We start from the raw sequence: 16960 nt of genomic DNA on the forward strand, positions 1-16960 counted from the left end.
TTCGTCTATTAGTCGTTTTCACACAAAAGCATAATTGTAATATGATAGAACTACCCCAACTGAACGCACGGTTACGATTTTATTGACTTTTTTTTGTTTTTAATATATAACCAAAAAAATTTATTCGCCATGAAGTTGGGAAGTTTTTACAGGCCAAAAGAAATTGGAATTAGCTTTGAAATAAACTTTTTTTTTACAAGCGATAATCTCACACACTACCAAAATCTCATAGGGATTTGAATGTGAGACTACAAGTCAAGATCCTTTTCCACTGAGCTAAACTTCGTTGGCAAAAATAAAACTTAAAAAAGAAGAAGGTATGTAAAATTTATGGTTAAGTTATATAGGTCTTTAGTTTATTTTCTACCTTTCAATTTAAATCTTAAATAACAAATCTAAAGTTAGTGTGCATCTATCTCCTTATTAACAATTAAATTTTTGTTTCCCAATTAAATTTACAAGATTTGATGTTTAGATAGTTATCCTCCCTGTCCAATTTAAAAAAAAACGTAATCAAGTATTAATTAAATAATTAACTGAACATTATAATGGGTATCCCTTGCAACTATCCACTAAATAGCCTTATAAAAAAAAAGCAACTATTGCCTTATCTAAAAAGCAATATTAGAAAAATCACCACAAGAGCAGAAAAAACCACCTAATGGTGGTAGTCTGCACAATAGTCGACTGATTAAAAAAATAAACATCCCACCCATAAGCATATTGCGAAACTAAAGTTGCCTTTAAATTAATGTGTGCTTGCTCTACAATCTACCTAAACTCAATCATAAATTTCCATCCCACCAAATTCCCCTTCAAATCAAGAAGTCCCGTAAAAATTGCAAATACAAGATTTTCTTTCCAAAGTCGTCACATGGACATATAAACAATTGTCAAATGTGAATGGTGTAAACGGTCAAATAACGCGTGCTTGCTCTACAATTTACCTAACACCAATTATAAATTTCCATCCCACCAAATTCCCCTTCAAATCAAGAAGCCTCATACAAATTTCTAATACAATATTTTTTTTTACCAAAATCGTCACATGAACATATAAACAAGTCTCAATTGAGAATTATGTGCACGTACAAATAAGCGTCGAATGACCATTGATGTACGCGCAAAACCCAACTTCACAATTGTGTTAAAATATCAATTATCATTGAGCAACTCATATTATAATTCATTGAAAAAGGATTGATAAATCTATTTTCCACCAAAAAGAAATTGATGGAATTTTAAATTCTCAAAGACGACTAATGTGAAAGGCAAAGGAAAAAGTGGTAGATTTGACACTTTGTATTTATGTGCATAATTTTTTCAATAGAGGGGGTCGTTATCACCTCTTGCTTTTCTTTTTCGTACCAACCCCACCCACATCAATCAAACACTTAAAAAACACCCACCAATCATTTACTTTCCATTTCTAATCGCCAACTTGCTCTATTTCTCCTCACCAAGAATTTACAAACTTTCTCTGCCCCAAAAAAAAAAATTACAAACTTCAAACCCAAAATTAACCACCTCACAAAAACTTAATTAAGATTGAAATTAAGTTAAATTAACAATTCTCCAATTTGGGATTACATTACATTCGTAAAGACGATCATCGTGGTCACATAAATTAGAAACAAGGAAGTAAAAGAAACTAAATTCATAAAAATTAGAAAAAGGAGAAAAAAAAATCTAACCAATAATTCCCGTACACCCCTTTCTCTGTATTTCTTGTTTTCGAAAAATAAAATCCGTCTAATCTTCGAACCCGGTTTTCTCCCAAATTGCATTTCGGACCCGGCTGAGATCCCTCCCTTTCAAGGTCCTCCCCACGCCTTCGTGCACCGAGAACGACGCGATTCTCGTTCTCGCCATCTGCCTCGCCAAGAACTCGTGAGGCGGGACCCGCACGCCGCCGTCCACGTCATCGTCGCCGTCGTCGTCGTCACTCTTCCGGTTTTCTTGGTACTCGTCCCTCAAGATCTTGGACCAGTCCGGAATGCCGACCGGCAGCGACGCCGCCGTGCCGCCGGTACGGTCCGACCGGTCGGCGGCCTCGGATCGCCGGTTCTTGGACGCGGAGACGACGCGGGAGCTCGGGACCGGTTTGCGGAACTCGGGCGAGTTGGACCGGGCGAAGTTGTAGATGTCTGACTCGTCGAGTTCGAATGCGGAGTCGGGCGCTAGGGTTTGGTGGTGGTGGTCGCTGGAGAGGTACCGGTAGTTCGGCCTAGCGTAGTAACTCTTACTCGTCGCCATTTCAGAGGTCTAAAAGGCTGCTGCGTTTTGGGCTCTCTCTCGATCTTCTTTCTTTTCGCTTTGCTTCTGTTCTGCGTTTTGGGTTTTGGCTCTACCAAAATGAGAGCGTTCGATACGCTTTTATAAAGGTTGGCTTGCCGCTTGCAGTTTGGATAAGGCTGCTTCTCTCGAGTTCAATTATGGTAAAATTACGTAACTGGCCCTGCTATTTTAAAGGGAAAAGACACATCGGATTTTCGATTTATCCATTCGAATGGGTTGAGTTCAATATCTCGGGAGGTGGGGCCGGATAGGGTGCGTCGCACAGTTCTGATGGCGGAGGTGTTCATTGGACCCACAGAAATACAAGAAACAGTTCGCATATACTGTCTGTTTTAGTGTTTTGATCCATTTTGTTTAGCCAAAAAAACGTAATTGATCTTTTGTAACTGTAACCTAGAAAAGATAAAGAAAGAAACTGAGGATTTTTTGGTTTCTTTTTTTTTTTTGGAAACTCATGCCTCACATGTGAATGACCAAAATTATTTGCTTTTGAAGTACGTAACATAATTAGGTAGCATTTGGTGGGTCGAACTAGGTTAAACTACTTTAATTAAATTTAATAAATCTTATGGTTGTTTTTTTAAAATTTATGTTAGAATTAAAAAAGATAATAAGTAGTTGTGTTTTATAAAAATAGGATCCATTATCTTATTTTTCTTTTAATTTTAATTTTTTTAATATGAAAAAGTGTGAATTTACCATATTATCTTAATTTAATTAATAATTTTAATTCTTAATATTTGCATTAACCAATGATATTTTCTGGTATTTTGAATGTTTTATCATTCTCTGCCTTTTACTTTATATATATAGATTAAATTGGACAATGATGTCTAAGCTGAGCCACCAAACCAAACCTTAAGTTTTAGGTATGACATCTTTCAACAAATTATATGCACACAAAAATGTATGAGAATGTTCTCGATAAATAGTGTACAATATGATTATTTTATATTGCAAGACTGTTTTGTAAGAGAAAACTATTGTGTAATGTATAAATTAGGTATTTTATAGAAAGTGCAGTTTGTGAGAAAAAAGGTAGATTTCATTTCAATAGAAAGTGGAAAAATTAGGCATGTTTTGTGTGGCCTTGTTAAACATTTTCTAAAAAAAACCACACGAAAAAAATTCAAGAGTAAGAAAAAGTACGACAAGCCAAAGAAACATATCTAAAACAAATTAGAGAGCATCAATAAACAGAAAGTGCATTTTTTTAAACAAATAAAAAGAAAGAATAATAACTGTGTCCCCCAAAAAAAAAGAAGAAGATATTCAATCACTAAATTCATTTTCGTGAAATAAATAAATAAAATTTGGTTTGATTTAAAAGGAAAGAGGTGAAAGAATATTAAAATATTTCCCTTTTTATGTGAACCAAACTGACATTAGAAAGAAAAAAAATCGTAAAAAGTTTCAGAACTTGCCAAAGATGTCGGCGCCGTTGGTTTTCAAGCCGTTGATGACCGCCACGCAGGGGCAGGGAATTGAAAGCGTAACGTAAAGACTGGTGGGGGGAAGCGGACAAAAAGCTCAGAGAATAATAAGGGGCAAAACGGGAAATACGAATTCCGTCCCAAACGAGAACAAAACAATACCGCAATATGTGATCTACTCGCACTGGAGGTCAAAAGTTTTGTCGCGACGCATCACCTGACCTGGTTCTGGAAAAGAGGACAAAAGTGGTCCTGTTTAGACGTTCGAGGACCTCGCCACGTGTCCGCTTACATGTGTTTTCGCCACGTGGCGCAGATTGGTTTCACGCAACTCCGAGAGTATGCTGGCACGTGAAGTAGGCCCCCACTGCTCGGATCTAGCGCGTCTATTGCCAGCTGGCGCCTGGCCTGCTCCTCCTAAACGCGACAATCCAAAATATCTTCGTTTGATCGCGTTTTTTTAAACTCGCGAGTTAATACCGCGCGGACTCGTGAAGGTTTATGAAATTAGTTGAATGTTGAACGCCAAATCAACTTCACGCTTTACTTATGAAAGCGATAGGATTTGCTGTAAATTGAAATAGAAATAGAAAGAGAAAGAAGGAAAACCAAAATTCTCAAGTCGGTCCAGTCAAGCAGTCTTTTTTTTTTATAATTTCTTTTTGACGAGCGATAAGGATAGGTACAAGATTACTTTTATAACGAATCAAGATACTCACAACTATGTATCGAACTCATCACAAATATATGTCGTTTAATTATTTATGTGAGTTGAACATGAAACCTCTTTCAACTAATTGGAAGATACCTTTATAACGAATCAAGATATTCACGACTATGTATTGAACTCATTCTTCAACCAACTGGAAACGTACAATCATTCATTTTGTATCTAGCTTATTTAGGTACAAAATTCATTTTGATAAAAGTTGGGTTTAAATGTAGTCAATTTTTGGCAAAGGAGGCATAAATTTGATTCCAGCAAATGAGTTCACAAACACACAATAACCAATGGCAGCATTATGGTTCTTCTAGCTGGCTTCCATGAAGAATATTATTTTTGGTGGCTAATCTAAATCATCAAATTAACAATGAACTTTAATGGGCTTCACAGAATAGGTATGACCACTCCAAATTATTGATTGATATTCTCCTTGACATGTCCCTTTGTGGGCTATCCTCTGCTGTCATAATATTTGTCATATTATCTATCATATAATTGTAAGAAGCTAATTTTGTAGCAGATGTAGACTGTAGTAGTAACTTTCACGCAAATATTCCATCCACGTTATATTATGACTACATTTATTGAATTGTAAATATAAATCTGTCGATCACTCGTGTTATAACACATAAATTAGTAAATGGTGTTTTAGTGCCGTACAATATTTTTTATTATTGACATTTCTAATGTTCGACGTGGTAAGTAAGATAGCTTCTCTTTTGATGTTATATTATGACTACATTTATTGAATTGTAAATATTATGTTTCGAGACTGTGAATCTGAATGATTTTTTTTATAATTTTGTGATAAAAAGTTACAGTATCATAATATTAAGCATTTTGAAGTTCGTTCTTACAGGTGAAACGCATGGTTTGCATGGAGCAACATAAACAAATATAAAATACAATCTAATTTTAATAGTGATTAATTGTTAATTGAGTTCCTTAATTTAATTGGATGAACTTTGAACAAAGAGGAGTAATTTTGCGACTTTCCCTCCACCAATAATATGTCGTGGTTAATCGTTTTGATGATGACGTCTTGGTTTAATTATGGGATGCTTTGGGTATTATATTCAACCCTAATATAATAATTACACTCCAATAATGGTGACCTTAAAGAGTTCTTTATTTGGGTAACAATCTGATGATGCATCAACTCATATTGTACAAGACTCATGATCAGCTATCCCTATCCTATCAACAGTAACTGGGTTTTAAAAAAAAGTGGAAATTATTTCATGCATTAATTAAACATCACTTAGCGATATAAGCCAATAACAAATTGATTCAAGCATCTTAAGCCACTTGCCCTAAAGAAAAAGTAAATGCAATTTCATAAAAGAAGTACTTTTGTTGAAGTACATGTGCTCTGCTTTTGCTTTTGTTTAGAATAAAACTCATTGCACAAATTAACAAGGAACTAACCTATAACAAGTACCTTCTTGTTTTTCTTTTAGTTTTTTATTTTATGGTTCCATGGAGTGATTTTGAATAAGACAAAAACCACTTATATGGAGAATCATTTTTCCAAATAATCACTTTAAGTGGTTTTATGGGATTTTATAGAGAAGCATATGAGAGGTGTTTCTGCCAAAAATCACTTAAAGTGATAGAGAAGCACATGAGAGGTGGTTCTCTGCATAAGTAATTCTAGTATATTCAGAATCACTCCCAAATGAGCCCTAAATCTAACAAGTAGCTCACTTACACATCCGTGACTTGATTGAAAAGTTGTATAACTAACAACACTTGCAGACTTGCTTGTTTTTTGGCTTTTGAAGTGATTTTGAATAAGACAAAAATCACTTATATGGAGAATCATTTCTCCAAATAATCACTTTAAGTGGTTTTATGTGATTTTATAAATAAGCATATGAGAGGTATTTCTGCCAAAAATCACTTAAAGTGATAGAGAAGCACATGAGAGGTGGTTCTCTGCATAAGTAATTCTAGCATATTCAGAATCACTCCCAAATGAGCCCTAAATCTAACAAGTAGCTCACTTACACATCTGTGACTTGATTGAAAAGTTGTATAACTAACAACACTTGCAGACTTGCTTGTTTTTTGGCTTTTGAAGTGATTTTGAATAAGACAAAAATCACTTATATGGAGAATCATTTCTCCAAATAATCACTTTAAGTGGTTTTATGTGATTTTATAAATAAGCATATGAGAGGTGTTTCTGCCAAAAATTACTTAAAGTGATAGAGAAGCACATGAGAGGTGGTTCTCTGCATAAGTGATTCTAGCATATTCAGAATCACTCCCAAATGAGCCCTAAATCTAACAAGTAGCTCACTTACACATCCGTGACTTGATTGAAAAGTTGTATAACTAACAACACTTGCAGACTTGCTTGTTTTTTGGCTTTTGCGTACGCCAGAAAGACATACGAGCATGACATATGAATAAAATTCTAACACGCATAATAATAATTTAAATAAGCAGTTTGTTAACATAAAATGACAGATTATTAGAGAAAATAACACTTTTTTTTCTTCTTCGCCTAATCAAACTATAGTTTATATAAATAAATAAAAAAAGAAAAGAAGAAGATAGAGATGCATATGAGGGGATCAATAGGAGAATTTAATTAATCAAACATCACTTAGACTTATCCTTAATTATTGAACCTATAAATTTTATTTTTACAAAAGAATTGTTAAAGCCACCTATCTCCTATCCATATATACAAATCACGAGGGACAACAATAATGTGGCCTTTTGGGTAGTGGGTATTGGATTACCTTATCGAGGACTAAAATGGCATCAAAATTGGATCTTGGAAAAAAAAATAAAATTCCAAACCAGATTATCCCATCAACATCTAAAAGGCATTATTAGTTCAACTTTGAGATTCAAAGTTGCACTTGCACCCCCAATATCTGATATATTCACCCAGCAACTACAATTATTGGTTTAAAATATTTCAGAACTAGTGAGATATTGAAGAAAACAAACCGATCCCACCAAGTCTATGTCTACAAAAGGCATGGAAGGGGAGGGGTGGGCATAGGGCTTATAGCTAGCTAGGGTTTCTTTTTCATGGCATAAAGTTTGATGTGTGAATTGTGGGCCATTGGATTGATACATTGGAGCAATTACTAGCCTAGCCTATATGAATGGTCTTGGATCATGACATCATTTTTTTTTTTTCGGCTTTGAGGTTGATTGGAGAGGGTGATTTCTTTGTCCAAAGTGGGGTTGTAACTTGCAACTTTGAAGCTCCTCTACCCCCATTATTTTCCTTTGAGAGTTACGTTTTTGGCTATTGAAATGACCCCAACATGATTCACTCCTACGCCATAAAAGAAGTGACTCATTTCAAGACCTTTTTTCTTTGAAAATGTAGACAAGTAAATCATTTTGAAGTTGAATGGACCAAAATATCCTAATTCAAATGGGGAATATAGTCGCGATGACAATCGGTCGTGATAATATACTCTATGTTCACATCTAGAATTTTTTTTAAATGGGCTTCATACTGATTCATGATTATCAATCACTTACGTGTTTGTGAACGATTGTAATTTAACTTTCTGTGGGAATGGAATAACATTTGTAATGTAGTCCCAGAGCTGAGCAACAACGTTACGTTTTTGATTTCTGGTGCAGCTCATTGCAGGCCGTTGGTTATTACTTGAGTGAGATGATAGGCTGGTTCATTCAGAGTGAGAAAGTGACTGTGTGCTCTTGCGCATGCATTTGTGAAAGAAGATGTACATCACTCTTGATTGACACAAATACAAAATAATCCTGCAGCGTGTGGTTGACATCAAATCAACCAAGAAAGTTTGAACTTTACACATGCATGGTATAGATTTTTCTCTAAATTACACAAATGAAAAAATAAAGATTTTTTTGGGGGGTGCATTTTCAATTGTTACTGTGGCAAAGTTCCTACATCAGCTTGAAATTATTTAGGGTATTTCTCACTTTACTACGGTAAAGGTTACCGACTTTTAGAGTTCGATAAACAATGAGCTTCAAAAAGAACACATGTTATGAAATACCATAATATTACTATCTATAAAGCTTCCATAATTAGTTGTTGAGCTCATATAATAAGATCCAAAATTGTTCTAATTTAATTTCAAGATAGAGGGGGAAGTGCACAACTGCAACATGAAGAAATTCTTATGCCTGGCAGAGAACATTAAAATGTGGACAAACCCAAGCTGCAAGTGGCATGTCTTCGTGCCAAGAATTCGGAGAGTACAGCCGTGTGATAGTTACATTCTCTAAATTGTGGACAGCCATATCAAATGGCCTGCCATCAGGATGCTGATGTTTTAGCAAATCCTCTTTGTAGTATATAGAATTAGGCTGACACCAGGAAAGTTTGAAGCCAAAGACACTTCAACTATTCGAAGACATTTACAAAATCCCAAGTTAGAGTGCAAATATTGCCACAAAATAAATTAACTGTCAAGGCTATTATCTAGTGCTGTCCTGTCCATGGACAAAATATATAGCTTTTACTTTAGCGATATATTTCTTTCTAATGTTGAAAGATATCACAAGTTCGAATTCCTCTCAAGATGGTCAAAGAAAACTATAAACCCGATCGATAAGTTACAAAATGGGGTTATTACTGATTCACCACTGTCAATTACCTATGTGTTCGTGAATGCCTGTGATTTAACTTTCCACGGGAATCGAATAACATTTGGAATTTAGTCCCAGAGCTAAGTAGCAACGTTACGTTTCTGAGTTCTGCTGCAGCTCATTGCAGGCCGTTGGCTGAGTGATATGATATGCTGGTTCTTTCAGGGTGAGAAAATGACTGTGTGCTCTTGCGCATGCGTTTGCGAAAGAAGATATTTGACACAAACAAAGTAATCCTGCAGTGTGTGGTATGACATCAAATCAACCAAGAAAGTTTGACTTACATATATCAGGCAAAGTTCCTGCATCATATGCATGGTTTAAATATTTCTGTAAGTTACAAAAGTAAAAAAAAAAAATTATTTATGCATTTTTACTTGTTACTGTGGCAAAGTTCCCACATCAGCTTGAAATTATTTATACATGCTTGGCAGATGCTTAGGATAATTAAAAGATAAGAGGTAGATATATGTTTTGGGACTTAGGATTCATGTTCATCTTTGATATATAAACATACGAGAAACGTGTGAAGTGGGTAAAGCTCAACATTAATTCTTGAACCAAAACTACGAGGTGGCTACAACTCCATGGGGAGGGACTTCCAAAACTATGGGGCAGCTACAACTCCGTGGGGAGGGACTTTCTTTCAAGCAAGTCTCGTTAGCATTTCTATATATCAACATTGAATTTCAAAAAGAACACACGCTATGTAATATTAAAATATTACTACCTATAAAGCTTGCATAATTTGTTCATGACCTCATAAAATAAGAAGAAGATTGTTCTAGTTTGACTCCAAGATAAGGGGGGGTGGAGTGCACAGATGTAACATCAACAAATTCTAACGCTGCAAAATGAACACGCAGGCGAAAAAACACAAAAGAAAAGAAGAAGAAATCAGCCCGTCCCTGCATTTCTGTGGCACATAAACAGAGAAAGATGAGATGAACCCATCTGCATATAATATCAAATAATTTGGAAATACTGCTGTAGAGTGCACATATCTGGCGACAGAATGACTTAACGATCAAAGCTAATATCCAGAAACCAACTATAAGTAATGATGAAGGCTCTTAAAATCCACAATGCGAGATAAATTACAGAGTAACGGCTACCCTCCTCTAATTTCAGTTTGTTGATCATGGAATGGCCAAAAAGTAACAATATGAAGGGCAAACAGAAGAGTAGCTTATGCCTAGCAGAGTCCATTAAACTGTGGACAAATCCAAGCTGCAAGTGGCATGCCTTTGTGCCAACAATTCGGAGAGTAAAACCGTGCGATGGTTTCATTCTCTACATTGTAGACAGCCATATCAAATGGTCTGCCATCGGGATGCTGACGTTTTAGCAAATCCTTTGTTTAGTATACGGAATTAGGCTGACACCCAGGAAAGTTTGAAGCTAAGACAGACACTGAACGCCAACAAACAAAGCCTCATCTCCAATGCTTTCTACCTCAACCTGCTGCACAATGGATCCGTCCTTGTCATCAAACACCACCTTGTAAACCTTGAAGCTATCAGTCAACAAATCTCCATCGCGACCTTCTTTTGGTTTCAAAATTCTTCGAACATGCAACATGTCTCCCTTGGTTAATTCCACAAGATATGCCTTAATAGCAGAATTTTCAAACACAGAATTACGTGTAAGCAGCTTCGCTTTTGGTGGCAGCCGTGAGCAGTTATTACTGCCCTTAATATCGTATAACATAATCCTTCCCCGACGTCCCACTGTGTAGACTTGGGTTTTATAAAATATAGCATCAGAAATGCACCTTAATTTCTTATTAAGACATGTCCAATATTCTTGTCCTTCTTTAAAGAAAGCCAACCTCAAATCCACATGGTAGAATAAAATAACTTTGGTTTCAAATGGGGATCAGCAGACAAGATAACCTATGGGACGTAACCCTCATATTGATATGATTCCAAGTAGCTTTCTGGATCAGGGTTTAGGTGCTCATAATCCAAGCTAGGGAGGTTAATGGGTGCCACAGCTTTTCTGTAAGGGTCCATGAGAGTTATGGTGACATCATCGTCAGCTAGATCTACGATGGCCACCCAACCATGGCTAGAGCCACAATACCTCTCTCACCATCACGAACTGGTAACTGAATATTATTGTAGATTTTATCTTCAGAAATGCTGTACACAAGGCTTTGCTTTGTTGTGCTGGTCTCTCCTTGGGATTTGGTAGGGATCATCAGCATGGGGAGTAACTTACGCCAGCGTTATGTTGCATCATTGTACTGTATTGAAAAACCAAGCCAGTCCTTGCAAACGGCAGCAAAACGAACGTGGTCAATGGGTTCCAACAACTTAACCAGAATACAAAAGACAACAAGTAGCGGAAGACTTGTCCATTTTGATGGGTAGCCACCAGTGGATGTACCAGCGATGTCCGTATGACAAGGCTTCTTATTATCCCTAAAACAGTACATGACAATAGAAGTAAGAACGAAACAACAACAACAACAAGAGAAGAAGAAGGAAATAAACGCCCTGGTGTATGAGCGTGCATAAATGTGAAACAGAATAAAATCAGAGCAAAAGCCAATAAACATAAAATTAAAGGAAAGAGTAACATACCCAATATCTCTGTTCATGTTTACTTCTTCTTGAGCTAAGATGAGTTCTGACTGAAGCAGAGAGATGAGAAATGATAGAGAGAGTGTGAATGAAAGAAGGGTTTGAGTGTTTGGAAGGAGTAGAAAGACTGTCTGTACGGTAACACACAATTTGGGGGAAATTTCTTTCTTGTTTTACGTTTGAAACAAATTTGGGGTTAGGGGTTTTCATCTTTATTTAAGTCTTTAGTTTTTGGGTTACGGCCTTAATAAGTTGTTGGGCCACTTTGGATTGGATTCATATTGTTTTATTTTATTTTATTTTCTACATTTTTATTTGTTTTTGATAATGTGATATGCTAAATTAGTCTAATCAACTAACTCAACCCACATTTATAGAAATCAACTAATTTACGATTATAGCCTTTTAATACGTAACCAATGAAAACTTGACCTCGAACGTTTGAACATGTAGTCAGTAGACTATGGATCACATGTTTGAACATGTAGTCAGTAGACTATGGATCACATAAGGAAGACATGTGTTTTGACTTGTGAGTTATATAAGAGCAACACAAAATAGTTGGAAAGAACATTGTGTTCCATTCCATTATTAATCACTAATTTCTCATGACTCATATGAGAATGGGGTGGTAATGTTTGAGTAGAAAATTGAAAAGATAGTTGACGCAACAAAAGCATATTGAAATCTCTATTTTTTTTGTGCACCAAAAAGAACCGTTGCCCTTACTATCATGGGCGGACCCAGAATTTTTTTAGCAAAAGTGCAACATTGACTAAGTATGAAAAATGGTTTTTCGGAATAATCATTTTCTCAAGATAATTTTTGGCGGCTTTTATTCATTACAAATCAAATAAGAAAACTTGATTTTACGGGATTTTAGTATGAAGTATATATTGACTTAATGAGCCATCATTTTTTGCCTAAATCGTACTTTGCACTAAAACCGATTTTTCATATTTTTGATTTGGTGGGAATTTGATTTTCTAGTATTTTTATTTGAATCCAAATGGGGGGTACTTCCTTATTTACATTGTAAACTTAAGTAAATAGAGCAAAGGGGCAATTTGAAGCACCTAAAATGATTTTTCCGGCGAAGGAAAATGCAGCTGCACCTCTTTGCGCCTTAATAGGTCCGCCACTGCTTACTATTAAGCTCACTTCAACTATTCGAAGGCATATACAAAATCCTGAATTAGAGTTGCAAAATCTACAAAGCTCATATTTGGTAGTCGAGGAAAGCCCAATGAACCACAACATTATCGAATCGGTAAGGATCATTAGCTGAAGCCCGAAGCAATGAGGCCCATACCCAATTGGTACGTCATAAATACAGATTTACCCTCAACCCAAGCGTCAGCAAATGCCCAAATGTGATGAAAGACCCAAATCTCTTTCTTTCAAAGCTCTCCGATAGACAAGGGGCAATTTAGACATTTCCCAACTTCAATGCCCTGCAAAACCCTAGCATATATTTCACACCATTTACTACTCTCAATCGCCTTGTAGGAAACCCTAGCATTTTGTTTCTCTCCTTCATCATCAGCAACAATGCCGCCGAAGTTCGATCCCTCACAGGTAGTCGATGTCTACGTCCGAGTCACCGGCGGTGAAGTCGGCGCGGCGAGTTCGCTTGCTCCGAAGATCGGTCCTCTCGGTCTCTCCCCAAAGAAGATCGGAGAAGACATAGCCAAGGAGACCGCCAAGGACTGGAAGGGCTTACGTGTCACCGTCAAGCTCACCGTCCAGAACAGGCAGGCCAAGGTCTCTGTGGTGCCGTCGGCGGCGGCGCTGGTCATCAAGGCTTTGAAGGAGCCCGAGCGCGACCGCAAGAAGACTAAGAACATTAAGCACAGTGGAAACATCTCTCTAGACGACGTCATCGAGATCGCCAAGATCATGAAGCACAGGTCCATGGCCAAGGAGCTCGCCGGCACGGTGAAGGAGATTCTCGGCACCTGCGTATCAGTCGGGTGCACGGTCGACGGCAAGGACCCTAAGGATTTGCAACAGGAGATTGCCGATGGTGATGTTGAGATCCCTCTCGACTGAGCTGTTGATGTGAGGCTCTTTCTTTTTCTTTTGCTGAATTAAATTTTTGTTGAAGGGTATGTCGTTTTGGATAATTTGTGGATTAATTTGGAGTACGTTATTAAGATCGTTAATCACTCTTTTTATGGCAATTTAGATGAGTTGGAGGGTTTTTGTAACCCAGTTTTTTACATGCTGTGGATGCTTATGGTGGTGTTATTAGTATTAAAGAATATAAGTGATTTTAAAAATTTTCTTAGTTGTGTTCATTTGATTGTTGCTATTGTTTGCTTTGTGTGTCGATTTTAGTATGAATGGTCATCTGTTGAATGCAAAATGTGCTAGCTTTGGTAAAGGGTTATGTGAATGTATTAGTTATATTTGGGTATCATTTGGAATTAGAACATGATTTGTGGATTGGCTGATGCAAAAGTAGAAGCTGATAGATATAGGTTATGCTAAATAGTTTTAATTGTTCATACTAGAGGGACTAGAGAATATATGACGCATGTGCAATGAAATTGAAGTTGGGAGTTGAGAGTTGAGCTAAGAAAATGGGAATTTTCTGTACCAGCTTATGTTTTTTAATATGTTATTCAAGTTGCTCCAAAGTGGCCGGACTATATTAGTTATATTAGGTACGTTACGCAAGCAACATAGAGTTTTAATACAGTTATCTTTACATTGTATAGTCTTCTATCACATGTTTTGTTTAAACCATAAATTTTTTTGTGCCCCGGCTGTTTGTTTTCAATTATCCCATTTTCTGCACCCATAGGTTTATCTAGAACTGGTGCACATCAGGGAATCATTTGTTCAGTGTGTATCTTGTGATTCCCCCTTCTGAATCTTGCATGGAAGTTGTCTTCTAAAATCATTGTGTTTCATTGAACATGGCAAGGTACTTTCCTAAAGTTAGTATTGGATGTTTCTTTTCTTATTGTGTTTGCTGTTCTATAAGTATTAAGCTAGCCTCTTGGAATGTATTTTGTAACTATAATCCGTCTAGTAGTTGCATTCCCCTCTCAATTTTTGTTTATGATGAGTTAAATGGAGTTTGTCTGCATTTAGCTTATCATTGCAACTTGATAGATAATGATAAATTAAGTGTAGCCAAATGGCCATTTGGACTTGAATTTTGACCATCCTTGATAAGTTCAAATTTATTTTCGACTGTCCCACTCTGGACATGTGAATCCGTAAATGGATGGCTTAGTGTTTTTGTTGTAGCATGTTTGACTCTTTGTTGTGGATTGGATAATTGGGTTGAGCTGAAAGACCAAATTTTTTGACTCCTTTGTTTGATGTTGCTCCTTTTCGGCTCTGGCAATGTTTCTAGCATTGAGGTGACTCTTTTTTGTGTGTGGATGAATGTTAAATATAAAACCTTATGGTAGTATTTTCATATACCGTTCTGTTTGGTCAATCTAGTGCAGAATGTGCATGATTTCTTTCTTACAGTTTCTGTTTGGTCTGAGATCTTCTAACAATTGAAGTTGAAATCCCCTGTATTTTGTTTTGATGGTATTTTTATTTTTCTTTAGCTTGTTAAAGATTGTTCATAGCTCTTTGTAAGACTGCGGCCCGGATTCTAGGCGACAATGGCTCCCTGTTTCTGAATAAGTTTCTTTATTAGGATTTACCAATTTTTATGCAGTTTTAGGTGTCTATGAACTCCTTAAAAGGAGATGTGTGGTGGTCTAAGTACAATGTTGTTTATGCAGTTGTAGCAAATTGCAGGTTTTGCTAGAAAGTAGGGATGTAAAACAGCACCGTTGCAAAAGTGACCGTGGAACACTTACATGTGGTAAAACTAAAACATAGACTCGTGTAGCCTTGCAGAAATCAATAGTAACAAAATGGTAAATGCACGTTGAACACTTAAATATGACCTATTTCTTTTGGTCATTTCCTCCACAATAGGAGACAAAATGGGTTCTAGACACTTTATTAGAATTCAGTTTCTAATTTGGCTAAGTTAGCTTTGACCTATGTTGGGCCTTTTGCTTTTTTAAGCATGGCCATTTACCAAACACAAACCTATATAAACCGTCAAACCCCATTACCCCTAACAATTCAACCCATTTCTCAAATACTTAGAGAGAATTTGTCCTTTCCTATCCCTCCTCCTCAGCTCTCTTTCTCAATCTAAAAGCCAAGGGAGAAAGAGAGACATCCAATTACCTAAAATCTTCTCCACATCACAAAACCTACAAAAAATCGACATCGTGCTACGCTTAAGCTTTGATTTTGAGTCAGAAGCTCGCAATGGCAAAGGATATGAGCAAGCCTTGGGTTGAGGTTGCACCATCCCTTCTTGATTTCCCATGGAAGGGTTCTAGCTCTCCGAAATTGGAGACAATTTTGGAAGAGCTAGCAGAAGAGTATAGTGATGACGATGATTAGTGTGCTTGGTTGAATGGGAGATGGCAATTATCAGAGAGAGAGAGGGCTCACAATTTGTGTTGTGTGCGGCTCTTTGATAATTGATATATTATCTTGTTATGTACATTTGTGAATATATGTAAATCAGTGTACATAAATGCAATTTGGCTTTCCTTTTATGTTGGAAGTGATTTTTATTCTTTATATTGTAGCTCAAGTGGTTAAGAACATTTAGCTTTGCACCCGAGATCATAGATTCGATTCCCCTTCCTTCAATATCGCTTGTATAAAAGAAAAAAGAAAAAAAAGGAAAGCCAATAGAAAGGATTTGATAGTATTTTTGCGGGCTGATATTATTATTTTTGGGACTAATCTTGAGGTCTCTCAATTCTACTGTGGTCAGCCTAATTTTGGAACTAATTTTGATGGGTCGCCATCAACCATTAGTAATAACTTACATTATATGGGTGATTATGGGTTTAAAAAAATTGAAAGAGGCACCGACCAATGAGAAGTCACTCTCAGCCACACAAAATCCAGAAACAAAAACAAAATTTTATTTTGATTTCATCATACAACCTTCAAGTTTTGGACACGTGGTGCATTCTTAGCCATAACCATAAAATTCAAAGAAAACCACACAAAGTTCTAAGTAAATATTGAAAAGTTGAAACAAAATGTGGACTGCGGGGATTGGAATTGGGGAATGTTAAATTGAAAAAGAAGAAGAAAGAAATGGAGGAGATATAAGAGTGGGGCGGCGATGGTTGTCAATTCATGGCATCAACATTTCACCAGAAATATTTATAACTGTGTATTTTGTACACTTTTCTGATCCTTAAACTGTTTTATTATTATCTTTTTGTTTCTTTCCAAGAGAATTTGTT

At 36.4% G+C, this 16960-nt stretch overlaps 2 protein-coding genes and 1 pseudogene across 3 annotated transcripts; 1 reads left to right on the forward strand and 2 right to left on the reverse strand.

Annotated features, from left to right (window-relative positions):
* Nucleotides 1-1542: 1542 nt before the first annotated feature.
* Nucleotides 1543-2365, reverse strand: LOC110770519 (protein S40-4-like). Its single transcript, XM_021974672.2, has one exon. It carries the CDS (start codon nt 2254-2256, stop codon nt 1753-1755), a length of 504 nt encoding a protein of 167 aa, XP_021830364.1. The 5' UTR covers nt 2257-2365; the 3' UTR covers nt 1543-1752.
* A 7591-nt stretch (nt 2366-9956) lies between these two features.
* LOC110770557 (putative F-box protein At5g55150) lies at nt 9957-11884 on the reverse strand (annotated as a pseudogene). Its single transcript, XR_015836432.1, has 2 exons — nt 11658-11884; nt 9957-11495 (listed from the first exon to the last, which is right to left on the reverse strand). The product of XR_015836432.1 is annotated as a putative F-box protein At5g55150 (transcript).
* Nucleotides 11885-13135: 1251 nt separating this feature from the next.
* On the forward strand, nt 13136-13879 carry LOC110770566 (Ribosomal protein L11 family protein). Its single transcript, XM_021974722.2, has one exon. The coding sequence runs from the start codon at nt 13209-13211 to the stop codon at nt 13707-13709; it is 501 nt and encodes a 166-aa protein (XP_021830414.1). The 5' UTR covers nt 13136-13208; the 3' UTR covers nt 13710-13879.
* The last annotated feature ends 3081 nt before the right edge of the window (nt 13880-16960 follow it).

The sequence above is a fragment of the Prunus avium genome, chromosome 6 (assembly GCF_965620075.1).
Source record: "Prunus avium chromosome 6, drPruAviu1.hap1.1, whole genome shotgun sequence".
Classification (NCBI taxonomy): Eukaryota; Viridiplantae; Streptophyta; class Magnoliopsida; order Rosales; family Rosaceae; genus Prunus; species Prunus avium.